The sequence below is a fragment of the Aotus nancymaae genome, unplaced genomic scaffold (genome assembly GCF_030222135.1).
Source record: "Aotus nancymaae isolate 86718 unplaced genomic scaffold, 86718_ANA_hifiasm-v0.15.2.pri h1tg000051l, whole genome shotgun sequence".
Lineage (NCBI taxonomy): Eukaryota > Metazoa > Chordata > Mammalia > Primates > Aotidae > Aotus > Aotus nancymaae.
This window is the reverse complement of record NW_026988465.1, coordinates 17,700,301-17,718,010: the sequence shown is the minus strand read 5'-3', so window position 1 is coordinate 17,718,010 and position 17,710 is coordinate 17,700,301. Positions and strand designations below refer to the sequence as shown.

The 17,710-nt window shown below is 39.3% G+C and overlaps 1 protein-coding gene across 2 annotated transcripts in view; it reads right to left on the bottom strand.

Annotated features, from left to right (window-relative positions):
* CDKAL1 (CDK5 regulatory subunit associated protein 1 like 1) overlaps positions 1 to 17,710 on the bottom strand; it is a 716,352-nt gene that overhangs the window by 283,525 nt on the left and 415,117 nt on the right. For both annotated transcript variants that reach the window (XM_064363032.1, XM_064363031.1), the window contains one exon: positions 6,589 to 6,755. In XM_064363032.1, the coding sequence (XP_064219102.1) occupies positions 6,589 to 6,755 (167 nt within the window). The remainder of the gene's footprint in view (positions 1 to 6,588; positions 6,756 to 17,710) is intronic.

Genomic DNA, 17,710 nt, shown 5'->3' with positions numbered 1-17,710 from the left:
AGCCCTGTTAACTTTGCAAGGGCCCCTTCAGAAGTCGCTGGGCTAAGCAGGCTCTTAGTCGTGCTTGAGAGTGAGCCTTTCGAAGAGATACTCACCCAGCCCAGCCTGTGGGCTGGCCAGCCTGAGGAGGTTGGTCAGGTGGTCCACCCATCTTCTTGATAAGTTTCACTTCCTCATCTAGGAAGTGACTCTCCAGGAAGTCACAGAGATGGGGGTCTGTGTGGGCAGAACCCAGGGCATGAAGATCCAAAAGGGCCTGGTTCAAATTTTTTAAACATTTTAACTTTTATTTTAGGATCAGGGGGACATGTGCAGGTTTGTTCTATAGCTAAATTTGTGACTTGGGGGTTTGGTGTGCAGATTATTTAGTCATCCAGGTACTCAGCATAGTACCTGAATTTTTTTTTCTGAACCTCGCCCTCCTCCCCCAGATCTCCCTCCTCCCCCCATCTCCCTCCTCCCCTCATCTCCCTCAAGTAGGCCCCAGTATCTGCTATTCCCCTCTATCTGTCCACGTGTTCTCATTATTTAGCTCCCACTTCTAAGTGAGAGCATGTGGTATTGGGTTTTCTGTTCCTATGTTAGTTTGATAAGGATAATGGCTTCTAGTTCCATCTATGTTCCTGCAAAGGGCATGACCCTGTTCTTTTTTATGGCTGTACAATATCCCATGGTGTATATGTACCACACTTTCTTTATCCAGTCTACTGTGGATGGGCATTTAAGTTGATTCCATGTCTTTGCTATTGCGCATAGTGCTGCAATGAACATATCCATGCATGTGTCTTAAATCCACAAAATCCATATACTTCCTATTTTCCTTACTGCTCAAGAGCTTTAATATCTTTTTCCTAACAGTCAATCCACAAAAGGAAAACCAAGACAAACTGCCTGATTTTAATTTCTCCTCTCTAGTGGAAGATAAGAAGCAGGAAGAGAAGAATGAAGTTAAAAGCCTAGATAATCTACAAATTCAATAATCATATAATAAGCTCATTTGTTCTAGACAGTCCTAAAGATACTATCTGTCACTGTGGTATTTTAGCAGGGCAAATAAACATGATGCACTCCTTAGATGAATTTTCCCTAACCGTTCAGTACATCTTCACAGACGCATGACCTGTGAGAAACATACATGACAACCATTCCCAAACTCTTCCAAAACTGGATGCTCAGCAGACTTCAATACGTGAGGCATGTAGTCAAGGAATGGTTAATAAGCTCAACTTTGAGCTATCACATCATTCCATACAGATTTATTAAGTGTATGAAGTGTGTGTGATCACAGGCACTGATATACAAAGATGCATAATACAACCTCTCTCTTACGATGTAACTGTCATGTTGGATTTGTACATAAATAAGTAATCATGATGCACCATGATGACTGCCCAAAGAGACAGACACCTGTTGAACAGAGGTACTACGAAGCAGAGAAAGCATGTGGGAAGAGCTTGGGAAGGCTTCCTTGAAGACGCAGTAGAGTAGAAAGCGTGTGCAAATTAGAATAGACTAGAAATCAGCTCAGCGGCTAACTGGCTTTGTGGTTTAGCCGGTTATTTAAGCTTTCTAACCCATGGCTTCTCAATTAACAAAACAAAAATAATAGCCAGGCACAGTGGCGTGTGCTTGTAGTCCCAGCTGAGGCAAGAGGATCACTTGAGCCCAGGAGTTCAAGGCTGCAGAGTGATGATTGCACCTGTAAATAACCACTGCGCTCCAGCCTAGGCAACAAAGTGAAACCCCACCTCAAAAAGTGGGCAAAAGAAAACTGAGGATAACAACACCTATACAGCTAGCCTGTTGTAAGAAGAAAAAGAGATCACACAAGTAAAGCACTCAGTTTCTTGAAAACAACAAGCACTTGATAAATTGTACTGATTTTATCAGTTACCAGTGATTTCTGGTGCCCCATCAGCAGGAGCCGTTGTGCCACTATCACTGGTCTCACGGCACCTTGTTGTATTATTTTCAGACTGCATTTTAGCTGTAGACTACCTATCACTAGGAGGACAAAACTAAGCAATGTAGTTTTAGGAGTAATCAAATTCATAAACCGCTTCACTTTCTATAAGGTCAAACTTCATTAAAGAGGAATATGCGAGGGTTATTACATTAGCAATATCAATAGGAAAGCAAACACGGGGAAAATACATCTTATTTGCCACTACAAGGGCAATATATTAGCCAACAGATGTAGTAGCAAATATCAGTATGTCTGATTAACACATTACTACAATCATCATATGGTAAGTATATAACGAGAAAAAGATGATGTAAAAATTTCAGGCTGGGTGCGGTGGCTCACGCCTGTAATCCCAGCACTTTTGAAGGCCGAGGCAGGTGGATATCATCTGAGGTCAGGAGTTCAAGACCAGCCTGGCTAACATGGTGGAACCCATCTCTACTAAAAACACAAAAATTAGCCGGGCGTGGTAGTGGATGCCTGTGATCCCAGCTACTCGGGAGGCTGAGGCAGGAGAGTTGCTTGAACCCGGGAAGTGGAGGTGGCAGTGAGCCAAGACCAGGACACTGCACTCCAGCCTGGGAGACAGAGCAAGACTCTGTCTAAAAAAAAAATATATATATATATATATACACACACACACACACACACACACACACACACACACACATATATATAGGAAGGCATCATAAGGGTACTACTGAAGGAACAAAGGAATAAGAATGTAATAGAAAAATTAAGTACCCTGAAAGTCCTAAAGGGCTTATTCTTATCATTTAGGCAATAAAGACTTTAAGATGACATAAAGCATGTTTACCGTTTTATCTATGGATTCTATTATCACATGCAAGTTTACTACAGGATTGTATAAGCGCATACATATGTTTCTTCAATTCCAGGGTGTTTTTCTCACAGTCTATATGTTTGAGGTATCTCTTGTCAGCTATATAATAATTGAAATAAATCCTATATTGCTTTTTAAGGGCAGTGATATTAAAATAAGGTTTGCAGATGTTCCAGACAGACACTTCTCCTTCTCTTCCTTTTATTCACTCCACGTGTATTCAATATTTACTATATAAAGTGCCACACACAATGCTAGACTCTTGAAGAAACCTTAAAAGTGATCCTGTGCAAAGTGTAATATGCATCCTCTATTCCTATGGAGATTGAATAAAATGTACTCTTAACAGATGTATCTTTCCTCAGCATACTTTTAGATAATGATAAAAACTTTGGTGTTTTCCTTTATTTAACTTTCTCTTTAAACTGTTTGTTTTAAAAAAAACAAAAGTTGGTAAAAGGGTTTTTTTTTTTTTTAAATCTGAGAGTCAGGTGAATAAGAAGTGAACACAGAATGAAGAGAGAGAAAAACAGCCCAGCCAAGTGCTCTCTAATTAAAGTCTGTTGCGTGAAGCATCTTCCAAAAAACACAAGAAGGCTGAGTTTACCTATAAAATCTCAAGAAATCCTTGCCCTGAAGGTATTAAAGCATCAGGGTAGTTATTTCAAGAGTGGATTCCTTCAATCCCTACAGTTAAGAAAGTCACCGCCTTCATTTGCTGTCATATTTTTTCTGTGTTTATCTTCTGTTTTTTCTTATTGGCGAACTCTGTTTGGTACCCTTGAGATAAATCAAGTAATTTCTATAGAGTGGTCTAAGCCTAGTGAGAGGAAAATAGAAATTTACAAGGTATTGTGCAAAGCACCGAAGAGCAGCACCAGACATAGGTTCCCTTCCCCACTGCCCTTTTTGACACTGGGAAGCCTTGCAAGGCTTGCAAGCCCCCTTCTGGGGCTCAGTCACCTTTTCTGTTACATGAGGATGTGTCTGTGGAATCCTGAGTGCTCTGGGCTCTGCCATGCAGAGGAGGATGAGAAGAAACAGCAAGGTGTGAAGGTCTGGTCAAAGTGACAAAGGAAGAGTTTGACCAGTAAAAGCTCTTACTTTGAGATGGTGTAGACCTTTGATTCTTGCATTCCTTTGTTTGTTTCCTTTTGGATGGCTTTCGCCCTGTGTGTGGTATCACAGCCTGGATTGCCTCCTGCACATAAAGTGCATAGGAGTGGATGGCTTCCTGTGGGGAACAATCCTCACCCCTGAAACTCATTTACTTATCTTTTGCTGCCTCTTCTGGCCAGAGGTTAGGATTTCAAAGTTCAAGACTACAGTGGAGGCCCTACAATTTATTGTATGAAGAAGGCTCTTTCCTTTTTTTTTTTTTTTTTTTTTGAGACAGTCTGGCTCTGTTGCCCAGGCTGGAGTGCAGTGGTACAATCTTGGCTCACTGCAATCTCTGCCTCCTGGACTCAAGTGATTCTCCTGCCTCAGCCTCCTGAGTAGCTAGGATTATAGGTACCCATCACCACGCCTGTATCATTTTTGTATTTTTAAAACAGAAAGAGTTTCACCATGTTGGCCAGTCTGGTCTCAAACTCCTGACATCAAGTGATCCACCCGCTTCGGCCTCCCAAAGTGCTGGGATTACAGGCCTGGGCCACCGTGCCTGGCCGGCTCTTCCTTTGTTCATTCTCGTGTTCACTCATTTATTGAGCCACTACTAAGTGGGATAGATCCAGAGACAGATAGAACAAGGTTGTTGCCCCAAAGTGATAATGTAGGAGGAAAGGCCAACATGATACATACTTCAAAGGATTTTAAAAATAGAATGTCATGACAATCAGAACCTGTTGTCACTCCAACTACGATCTATGAACTAAACATCTGGTGCTTTCCAGGTAAAGTATAAAGTTGTATTTCACATCTTTTGTTGATTTTTAGAAGCTGCCCTGGAGCATCTATTCAGAGGTCAAGAAGTCTGGCACTACTTCAGGCGCTGAGCACTAGGATTTGCTATACACGCAGTATTAGCTGCTGCAATCTTGTAATCAATTAAAATGCTGAATTTATTCCAAGGAGTATGGTTAGTTACCCTCAGAGCCAACACAGGATTTTTTTTCCCTGTGTTTACTCCTACTTGAACTTCTCTATCTATTGTGGGTCCCTGGATTCCTTATCAGATCTATTCCAATCCAAAAAAACTGGCTGTCATCATAAACCTTATACTCATGGGGCCTGTTTCCCTTCCTACCTACCACACACACAGTGCATCTCCTGGTCTTCACGATGTATGCCTCACATTTACTGCAAACACAGCAAGACTGTCACAGCTCTTAGCATATTTGATTTTTTTTTTTACAGAGAATCACTTTGCTTTCTCAAGTGTTGAGTCAAAGCGTTAAGTAAAAGTTGACATGCCTGTAACTTATTTTTAAATAGCAAATCATAATCATCCCACACTTTCTAAAGTACTAAACTTAACATATAAATCATATATCCTTACTAGAAGGAGCTAGCCAGAAAAATGTAAATAACAAAATTAAAATTGCTAAGCTACCTCATTATATATTTATAATTAACCATCAAATTATTAACTCTGTTTTCACAATTTCTGAAATAGGTTGTTGATATTAAGGAGGCTGTTCAACAAAAACCTCAACAAGTAGAGTCTTAAAATCGAATCAACGAAACAATCTTTTAAATGTTTAGCCACCCATTAGCATTTGCATTAAATTTCAGCAATTGTGGTTGCTTTCAGCTTTTTGGGATGTTAGTTTTCTACGCAAACATACTGCAAAGAACATACTTGATAGAAAATAAAAGTGACTTGTTTCCATGCTTTACACATGACTTTCCAACAGCACTAATCAGATTTTATGTCCATGACCATGGGACTAAGGTAATTATTTTATTTCTCAAATAATCATCATGTATCCTAGCATGTACTTCCTCATTTATACGACTGCTTCCCTGTCCACATTCTTTGCTCATATTTACTGTGTCACTTGGCATCAGGTGCCACAGTTAACTGGACATATGCCTATTTTTGGCCAGTTTGACACAGCTACTTAAGGGTAAGCATCCCCGTCTGTGGAAAGGTACAAAAACAAAATCAGGGATCTCAGAATAACCTTTGTTCACAGTGATTACCATGATGTCAATAAATGAAAAGCAAAGAAGGAAACTCTGAAAGAAAATGTCATGTACTCAGGGATGAGCATCACAATGGGAATACAGGTGCCACAGTAACGCACGTACGAGCCATGTGGAAGAGCACCTTGCCCTGTGTCCCTTTGAGTCCACTTCACCCCTATGTATCTCCAGATGAAGGGATGAAATTGAAAGTTCATCCTCAAGCTTCAGGCACAGTACCATTTCTGATATGGCTAAGAGTAGTTTGGATAACACAATAGCGACTATGGGCTGCAAAATTAATGCAACGTATGAGCAGTTTTGAATCACACAAGGGGTCAAAATGGAGGAACTGAGGCAAATTTATGTGCTGGAAGATGGAAGGACTATAAACAAGAAACAAAGAACTGTGACAAGGTGGCAGGTATTGAAAAAATTGGGGCAATGTTAATTAATGGCGAGGAAGCAGAAAGTGCTGGCTGCCAAGGAAGGGGATTTGGAAGTCTTGATTCATTCTTGGAAATATGGGACTACAAAAAAAAATGTGAAGGAGTTTTTAAATGAAGCTCATGCACAGACACTGAGGCTGCCACACTGTCTGGATTGGTTAGTGTCTATGTCAGCATGCAGATGGGGTGCTTTTCCTTACCTCCAGATGCTCTAAAATATAGGGTGGATTTGTCATGCCAAGCCTCAGCATTGCTCCCTCAGGAATCACTTCAACCAGTTTCCACAGGAGTGTGGGGAGACTGGTGCCAATATCTCTGCCATAAGCCCCCGTGTCTTCACTGGTCAACCATATCTCACAAACACCCTCTGCGAATCAAAGGAGATAATTAACAAATCTGTGGCAGAGCTGTTTCCTTCATCGTACAGCTGCTCACTCTTTTTAATGCGGTATTTCTCAACACTATTATTCAGGCAGTCTGGGTATTCAATTGCAGAGAAAAAGCAGCTTATCCCACAGTGCCAGTGGGTTATTAAGTTCATTTTATGAACACCAGAGAGTTACAACAATGCTGCAAATTATCAGTGTGTCCTATGAAGTGATTAACATTCGCAGCCAATCAGTTCAACTGTGCTTACCCCAAAGCACTTTGATCAAGACGAAAGCCTTAGTCCCACCTCAGAGAATACCTATTTTATTGAACACTCTAAGCCCTGGGACTGAAACAGTCACTCCACTGAATAAACGCTATCAGCAGTTAACTCATTAATCAGTATGGCACCAACCTAAGGAAAAATGTCAAATGTAGTTAAGGTTTAACTCACATATTATTAATTATAAGGTACCCATTTTCCCCATAGCAACTATTCTAGTCTGTCTTCGTTATTCAATTAAAAATAGTATTCATTTTATTGCTGCATCCAAAAAAGTTGGTCGCTGCCTACACTGAGTGTTTGTGTCAGAAAACCTGTTTACTGACAGCTTGCATTCTATTTTCCATAAATCAGACTTCAGAAAAATGTATATGTATTTTAGTCATTGTTGTTATGAAGAATTCTAACTTCAAATACCATAGCCTGCAATGATATTGCTTCAAAAATCAAGAGGAAATACTTTGGGATTCCCCTCATGTTATTTAAAATGAATAAAACAGAGTTAGCAAGGGCCATTCAGGCTTTCATGGCACAAAGAACTTTTCTGAATCCATATTCAGTGACATGATCAGCCTGTTTTAAAAGGCCAAATGATGAACAAGGCTAAAACAAACAATGAAGTGAGCCTGTGAAATCTGCTCACGCTCAAGTGGTTAGTGGCTTCTGAAGAACACACACACACAGGCACACAAACTGATGACTTTAGCCTGAACCAAAGTATAAGTTTCTAGAAAGTGTCTTAAAATTATAATTTTAAAATTATTGACAGAAGAGTTTCAAGAACACATTAAATATTCCTAGCCAAGACAGACAACAAGTAAAACACAGGCTTTTATGTGAATGTGGACTTAAAGCCCACAGAATAAAAAAAACACAAAATAAAGATCTTCACTCCTCTTAATATCTTCTAAGAGGTAGAGAAAAACACAGCATAAAGATTGCCAATCACTATTTTTTCCTTTAACATAAGAAATATAATTACTTTATCAAAAAAACTAAACCACATAAAAACATTTTCACTTTTTCCTGCCTATCTTTTTGAGACATACACATCCTCTTCCACACCCACACAACACGGAAAATATAAGGATAGAAATAAGATTGTAGTTTCCCTAAAGAAACAATAACTTAGCATTGAGAACAGAATACACAGAAAAAAAGCTCACTTAAAAAGCTTTTTTTAAAATAAAAAGCTCAATACATTAAAAAGCTGAAGATATTTTTAGCATCTGAAAATCAGTAGTATTATGGATATGTGGGTTTTCATAGTTTAAATTAAATACCTAGTTCCAGAAATAATAAACCTTTGCTTAATCTTAATCATTTAATAAAAAGCTTTATCCTCCAAAGAAATAGTCTGGCATGTCCATAGGCTATTTTTAGAGGCGTATAATTTTATAAATATTCTCTGTACATGGAATAAATCTTTTTCTATTTAAAAAGTGGACTGAAATTAGTGGTATCATCTTTAATATTATACCTGCCATCAGACACTGGACTCACACAATCTTTCTTTAAAAAAAATCTTATCACAAAATCCACTTCAGGAAAAGAGATTGCTAAGTAACAACATAAACAGATTTTAAAACATTCTGAAAGAGGTTATAAAAACAGGACATTATCCATGATTTTCCAGTTACTGGCATTTGAACAACACAATATGAATATTTTAAAATGAACAGAATAATTTTAATTTATAATTTTTCCATCCAAATGGTTCCATGTTATGCCTTATGTAGAGAGAGCGGGTTCCTGGAACAGTGCCTTGCTGTTGCTAGATGAATATAGAAGGGGAAAAATCGCTATGAATAGGAATGGAAATAACATCCACGCAGAAACAGCAGCCAGCTCTTAAAGCTGTATAGGTGGGGACCAATAGCCCCCTGGTGGGCTGAAACTTCAAATTAAATCACATAAAGAGGAAGCAGCTGTAACACTAAATCAGCAACAACAGGAATAATGATCTTGATGTCTCCAAGATCGAGGCTGCTAAAATACTCTATATAATAGCAACCTGGTTTAAAACACAACGGAACGAAAGAGCATGTGCAAAACGTGAAACCCTTGGGCTTGAGAATTTTCCCTTGGCAATTCAATTCAAAAATGTGTCAAAGATGATCTTTGAGAAAGTTCAGCTTTTGTCAGGGTATATTTCAAGCATTAATCCTAATGAGAATGGATCCCTCAAATAGGATATGGAAGTCATTTCATACAAAAAGTGATGCTAAATGTGGAATCCCCATGCCTGACATCCTTTTCTCTGCAAAGTCTCCTGATTACTCATAGCATGGGTGGTTCCTGCTAGGCCACGCTTGCTATGAAGTCACCAGAGCACCTGAGGGCGTCAGTAGCCACTCATGGACACACATTGGGACACACGCTTATATCTCCACACTTAATTGGCCAGACTTATGGACAGAAGTCCGTAAATCAGCTTCAATCCTTAAGGACTTCAGTTATGAGCTATATTTCTTTGCACATTCAGTACTCAATTCAATTTGGCCCTTACCTACTGTGTGCCCTGCCGCTCTTCCAGCTCACCACAGATATGGATTCACTATTAAACTCGCTATTACCTAACAGCTGGCAAGGGGGCAGTGACTAACGTCTGGGACACTTCACATCCATCCCTATTGGTGGTGGGGATACAATGGGACAGTCTTCAAGAACACAGCCTTAGACCAAAATGAAGGGCCTGCTGGGCTGGCTTAAAATGCACACAATGTCAGCCACAGTAAGACAGTCTCAGTCTGCACTGTAACTTGGAATTGGATAAATAATATGTCAGGAAAATAAACATGTGAAAATGAAAAAGAGATGCAGGCAGGAGAACTAAGATAAGAGAAGTGAATGTCCATTAAAAACTCCCATGCCTGTAAAAATAAATATATGCAAAAAAAGAAGGTGGTGGGGGACAGGAAGTGGGAGACAGAAATTAGGGATTTTTTAGGCATGCAACGGAAGATTGTCCTTATTTCAAAAATTGTTTATCTACCTGACTTTTGTTCGTTTTCCCAAAAATTGTTCATTCTACCCAACTTTTTAAATGAACATTATGCTCATCAGATCATCCACCATTCTTTTGATGCATTAATTTTGGTAAAGGAAAAGCAAATACTGGGAAGAATGAAATCACTATACAGGAAAAAAGCCTTAAGTTTGGTTATTAGATTCCATCTTCCTCTTACCCAAGCAATTACAGACCAGCCTATATAGTTGAAACACAAAGCCATTTCTCCCTGAATAAACAGCAGCCCCAACAGCTAGATTCCCATCTCGGCTCCACAGCAATCTGAGATGACAGGAGACAGAAAAAGTAGAAGACATAAAGGTTTGATAATAAAAGAAGGATAATATTCTCAATAAAACAGTCTCATCACAAAGAAAATCCTCTGAAAAATCAAACTTTGCCAAAATTCAATTTCAAAAGATGAAGACTCATATAACTTTATGTATGAGCTTCATTGTAATAAATTAAAATATGGGTGAAGACTGATTTCATCTGGTCAGAGAAGTGGCTTTTCTCTAGTAGTTCCTGCTTTCTCACTGAGGAAAATTTCCACAATCAGTAGTCTCTAAAAATAAGGACTACAAACATACAAAGACTGTAAATAATGATTATGCGGATCAACAGTTAGAGAGCACTGGGAAACCTACATCAACTACACATAATTTAAAATGTCTTGGAAAATCTGCTAACTCCACCTCACAGAGCCCAGTGTGTACTCTCCCATCTCCATCTTTCTTTTTTTTTTTTTTTTGAGACAGTGTTTCACTGAGTCACCCAAGCCGGAGTGAAGCGGCACGATCTCGGCTCACTGTAACCTCCACCTCCCGGGTTCAAGTGATTCTCCTACCTAAGCCTCCTGAGTAGCTGGGATTACAGGCATGCACCACCAGGTCCGGCTAAGTTTTGTATTTTTAGTAGAGACAGGGTTTCGCCATGTGGGCCAGGCTGGTCTGCAACTTCTGAGCTCAGGTGATGTGCCCACCTCAGCCTCCCAAAGTGCTGGGATTACAGGTGTGAGCCACCACGCCCGGCCTCTCACCCTGCCTTTTGTTTTCCGTTCCCACCCTTTGTTTCTTCCTCTCAATTCTATCCTCTCCACCATCTGATTCCAGCTTTCATTCTCCCACTAAGGAATACAGATTAAACATATATTAATTGTTTATATAATAGGCATTAAATTATCCACTTTTACTTCCTGCTGCTTTAAGAGTCACAGTGCATATTAATTAGATTTTTAGGGGTTCTTTGTTCTTAAAAAATAATCTTAGAAAATTCAGAAATTAGGCCGGATGCCATGGCTCACACCTGTAATTCCGGCACTTTGGGAGGCTGAGGCAGGCAGATCAGGAGGTCAGGAGATCGAGACCATCCTGGCTAACATGGTGAAACCCCGTATCTGCTAAAAGTACAAAAAATTAGCCAGGTGTGGTGGTGGGTGCCTGTAGTCCCAGCTACTCGGGAGGCTGAGACAGGAGAATTGCTTGAACTCAGGAGGTGGAGGTTGCAGTGAGCTGAGTTTGCACCACTGCACTCCAGCCTGGGCAATGGAACAAGACTCCGTCTCAAAAAAAAAAAAAAAATTTAGAAATTAATATGATCCTTTGCTTCAGCACTTGAAAGGTCCTGGATATTTCTTCAATGGAGATGCTTCTAAATAATAAGATATATATCTCATCACTACAAAAAATATAAAAATTAGCTGGGCATGGTGGCACATGCCTATAGTCCTAGCTACTTGGGAGGCTGAGGTGGGAGGATAGCTTGAGCCCCAGAAGTGAGGCTGCAATAAGCCGATATTGCGCTAGGCAACAGAGTGAGACTCCATCTCAAAAACAAAAAAAAATTCCCCCTCAGCTGAGGGGGTATGTTCCAAGACCTGCCCTCCCCATGGGTGTAGGAAACAGGGATAGTACTGAACCCTATATATACTATGTTTTTTTCATCTGATAACCAAGATGGCTGCTGAATAACTCGAGGCTGGGAAGTGCATGCAACATAGATAAGCTGGACAAAGGATGAGGCATGTTCTGGAAGGAATGGAGTAGACAGTGCAAGATGTCATCTCACTACTCAGAACAGCATGCGGTTGACAACCTATGAGTTATTTATTTCTGAAATTTTCCACTTAGCATTTTTGACTATGAAACTGCAGAAAACGAAACCTTGGGTAAGGGCAGACAGTGGTATATACAGCCTGATGCCTATTTAGCCTATTCATTGAATAGTAAATTAGACAATATAACCCCTTTAGTCCCTTCTGATCTTATTATTGGACAGAAATAGGTTTTGTGTTTTCCTTTTAGATAAAGGACTTAAATATTACAAAGATAGAGATAATTATTAGCTAACTCCTAATGATATGTTAATACCATTTCTGCACACTTAAAGAAATATATTAGTGACCGAAGTGTTTTTTATTCTACAATTTAAAAATTTTAAACAATGGTAAATTTACAGAAAAGTTTAAAGATTAAGTACAAGGAACACCTGTACCTCCTTTGCCTGGACTCAGTAACATTTGGCCACATTTGTGAGCATTCTCTCTCCATACACAAACACATGTATATTTCCCTCTGAGGCATTTCAGAATTGCAGACATTATGGTTCTTCACCTCTAAATACATCCACATGTATCTTCCAAATCAGGAACACTGTAATCACAATGCCATTACTGCGCTTAGCAGACCTAACCTTGGGCAACACTTTCACTCTAGCCTAGTTCCCTGAGCAAGTCACTGGAGCTCCGGCCCCTATGCTTTAAGCACATGCTGTTTCCTCTACCTAAAATGACTTCTACTCTTTTGGATAAGAAACACCTCTTTGAGGCCAAGTGCTCATGCCTGTCATCCCAGCACTTTGGAAGGCCGAGGTAGGCAGATCACTTGAGGTCAGGAGTTCAAGACCAGCTTGACCAACATGGTGAAACCTCGTCTCTACTAAAAATACAAAAATTAGCCGTGCACAGTGTTGCAGTAAGCTGAGATCGCACCAATGCACTCCAGCTTGGGAGACAGCATGAGACTCTGTCTCAAAAAAAAAAAAAAATGCCTCTTCATGAAACTTTTGTGACAACTGAGACTAATTTACATGCTCTTCTCCTGTGCTTCCAATCCTCTTGTACATAATTCTGTTAATACAGTGTGTTACATTTACTGGTTTGTTGAGCTGGGCACGGTGGCTCACGCCTGTAATCCCAGCACTTTGGTAGGCTGAGGTGGGCAGATCACCTGTGGTCGGGAGTTCAAGACCAGCCAAACGAACATGGAGAAACTCCGTCTCTGGGCATGGTGGCATATGCCTGTAATCCCAGCTACTAGAGACTGAGGCAGGAAAATCCCTTGAACCCAGGAGATGGAGGTTGCAGTGAGCCAAGATCACACCATTGCACTTCAGGCTGGGCAACAAGAGCGAAACTCTGTCTCAAAAAAAATTAGTTATTGGTTTGTCTTCCCCGAGAGAAAATAAGCATTTCCCAGGCAGAGCTGCAACAATCTAAAACACATATGTCTAGGACCTATCATGATGCTTAGCACACAGCAAGGCCTCAATAAATTTGGTTCCATCAATCAACATTCAGTTAAAAAAAAAGAGATGCACAGATTAAGTATATTTCAGTTAACATGTGAAAAGCACCTCCTCCTACACAGACACATAAATATACATGCATACATATAAACACACATGTACAAACACACGCACACACACACACACACACAGAGTGAACAAAAGTGGAGGAGGTTATGCATTAGGCAATGAGGAAATACCACATGAACATTCTACGGACAATATGGAAATGCAGCTTGAATGTTGCAAAGTTTCCTGCATAGTCTCTTAACTATAAGACAAGATTAGCAGTCTTGCTTACAGTTCCCTATTACCCTTCAACCACAGCTGGCCAGCACAGCAACTGAACACAAACCAGCTTTTCACTTAGAGGTATGATTTTCTCTTTAGTTACAAAGAAGTTCAGGCAGATCAACTGCCCAGAAAACAAATTTTACAACTATTTTTTACTGCCTTAATAACAAGAGTTAACAAACAGATGGTATTTCCAGACCATACTGACATCTGTAATTACACTGATTATAGAAAAAAATCATTGGCATAAATTGATAATGCTGTTGCTAAACAAAAACAACTTGTTTCTTTCCTTCAAAAGGTCATAACCAGAAAGCATATTGTTTATTTTCATACTTCTGCAGGAATCCGGAAATAATGGAAAGTTCAAAACAAACTAAACACCATAAAAAGATGATACACTTTCTGGAAACAAGGCATTTGACTCCCAGTCTCTAAAATCTGCAATAAGCCTCGATGAAGCAGATTAAGTTTATCTTCTTAATACCACAGGATGTTATGCTCCATATATGGGCATTTTTAATACCCCTAGAGAGAAACAGACAGCAGTGTCTCTGAACAGGTCCTCTAGTGTTTCAGCAGGATGTGGAGAAAGGTGTTATTCTGTCTTTAAAAATCACAATGGCTCAAATGCTAGCAGTCCAAACATTATGGAGACACAAAGGAGGAGGAAGAGGAAAGATCATTAGATGCCTGCAATGCAGTTCGTTGTTCTCAGAAAATATTAATTATCAGTTGATAATGGTGATAAAAACTTATCTAGATTTCAAGACTAACAAAGAGCTACAGAACAATTTAGAGGGTAAAGAAAAAGAAAAATAAGCAAAGAATTTTTCACTATTTCAGCCACTGAGCTCAATTACAGAATGAAGAACAAATAAGAGCTTAGATTTTAAAATGACAGCATTTTTATGACTAATGTTTTGGTCCTAAGGGACTTTCTCTATGGGCCAGGCATAGTATCTCTTTCCTGTAATACCAGCTCTTTGGGAGGCCAAAGTGGTTCCTTTGAGGCAAGGTGTTCAAGACCAGCCTGGGCAACAGAGCAAGACCATATCTCTACAAAATCTAAAAAAATTAGTCGGGCAAGATAGTGTGCACCTATAGTCCTAGTCTTAGCTATCTGGGAGGCTGAGGCGGGAGGATCATTAGAGTCCAGGAGTCAAGGTTACAGTGAGCTATGATTGCACCATCACATTAGAGCCAGGGAAACAGAGTTAAGACCTTGCTTCTTTTTTTCAACTGTCCTTCACTCAAGGTACAGTCAAATAGAACTAAAACGCTATAGTTAAAATTAGAAAATTTTGTCTTTAAAACTTATAAATTAATCTTTCAAGTACAGATGGTGCCCAACTTACAATGGCTCAACTTAGGATTTTTCAACTTTATGATGCCGTGAAAGCGACACACATTCAGTAGAATCCGTATTTCAAGTAAACATACAAGCATTCTGTTTTTCATTTTCAATACAGTATTCACCAAATTGCATGAGATATTCAACACTATATTACAAAATAGGCTTTGTATTAGATGATTTTGCCCAACTATAGGCTAATATAAGTGTTCTGAGCACGTTTAAGGTAGGCTAGGCTAAGCTATGATGTTCAGTAGGTTATATGTATTAAATGCATTTTCTTTTTTCTTTTCTTTTTTTTTTTGTTTTAAAGATAAGGTCTCACTCTGTCACCCAGGCTTCATTGCAGACGTGTGATAACGGCTCACTGCGGCCTTGACCTCCTGGATTCAAATGACCCTCCTACCTCAGCCTCCCGAGTAGCTGGGACTATAGGTACATGGCACCACGCCTGGCAAATTTTTGTATTTTTTGTAGAGACAGGGTTTCACCATGTTGCCCAGGCTGGTCTCAAACTACTGGACTAAAAAAATCCACCCTCCTCGGCCTCCCAAAATGCTGGGATTACAGGTGTGAGCCAATGTGCCTGGCCTTTATATGCATTTTCAACTTATATTTTCAACTTACAATGGGTTTACTGGGATATGACCCTATGGTAAGGGGAGGAGCATCTGCATTTAAACAGCAAATAGAGTTTTCTATTTTCTATTATATTATTATATGTACAGTTTGAAGGTATATCAAGTATATAGTTTAGGTGTCCTCACACAAATAAAACATCGTTCGTTCATTCATTCATTGTCTCCTTCTAGCAAGTAATTGTTGAACACCTGCTATGTACCAGGCACTGTTCTAACCCTTAGAGATAAGGTCTCCACCCACATGAAAACTATTCAAGTGAAACAGACAATAAACTAAGAGATACAGAACATGTTGTCAAGTAAAAATAAGTGCTAATAAAAAATTTAAAAGCAAAAAAAAGGTATGAGTCATAAAGTGAATGGGAAAAGACACTTACTTTTGATAGAGAATAGCTGACGAAGACTTACAATGACACAAAACCTGAATGAATCAAGGTAGTAAGCCATGTAGATCAGCTATATAAAGGAAGAGCCCTTGAAGCAGAGGGGATGTAAGTGCAAAGACACAGTATGAGTAGTTCTGCAGTTTCCAAGGAACCACAAAGAGGTCAGTATGGTTAGAATAGAATGAAGTGAGTGAGGGGCTTGTGGTGAGAAAGAATTGCACAATGGGAGCCAGTGTTGATGAAATTTGTTAAAAGGGGCTTAAGCTCACAGGGCAGGGCTAAGAGAGCAAAGATGACATGTTGATAAGCTATGCACTGTTATAGCCAATAAATACGCAACGTGTATGTTATACTTGCCAGGGAAAGCTCTCAATAACTTCACTTTAAGATATTCTCTAACTTACACTCATGACAACTGAATGTGGTTTCAAAATTCTCAAATCACTCTAGATATGCTGTATAAAGAAGGGACAGGAAAAAAATAACAGATAATGTCTGCCCAGTCTTTCTGAACAAAATTAGTTGCATTCAGTCTTTTTTAGAGGGGAAATTTATTATTAGAATTGACCAAAATACTTAAAACTCATTAATGTAAACAGAAATAAACAAAAGGACTCAGACTACTAACAATGTATGCTCTTTCGCTGGTATCACCTAGAGGGAAGGAAAGTGGTGCCTGTCTTTTATCTCTTCTCTTCTCTTATTTCTTTCCATCCAGCAGAGCCTAAATACTACTAGTGGGCCCCAGCTTCTCACTTAGCATTATTTAAATTGAAATCCAGCAAACAAACCCATACTTGCCACAAACTCAGAGTCTTAAAGTTTGAACCACTGCTTTGGCTTCAGAAGATAGGACAACTAAGAATATGTGAAATAGAACCTTCTCTGCGAGGCAGGAAAGGGAAAGGAAAAACAGGCTCACCCTCAAGAACCCACTACCCACAAACATCGAAACTATAATTATAAATACAATAACTTGGATCACTTTATTCTTTTGAACTACAGGTAAATATCCTCTATCCAAAATGCTTGGGACCAGAGGGATTTTGAATTTCAGATTTTTCTTCAAATTTTGGAAAATTTGCCTCATACTTATGAGCTAAGCATCCCTAATCTGAAAATCCAAAATCCAAAATGCTCCAATGAGCATTTCCTTTGAGTGCCATGTTTGCACTCAAAAAGTTTTAGATTTTAGAGCATTTTGGATTTTGGATTTTTGGATTAGGGATACTCAAAGGGGGTTAGTTAAAATAGCTTTACATGCCTTTTACAGGTTGGAGGTAAGAGATGAGAAGATAGTTATGTTCTCTAGTAATTAAAAAGTAAAAAGGAGTGTGCATGTGTGCACATGCGTGTGCACATATGCCCTGTTTCTATGCAATGAAAGGATAAACTGCAATTCTAGGACAAAGAAATATTGT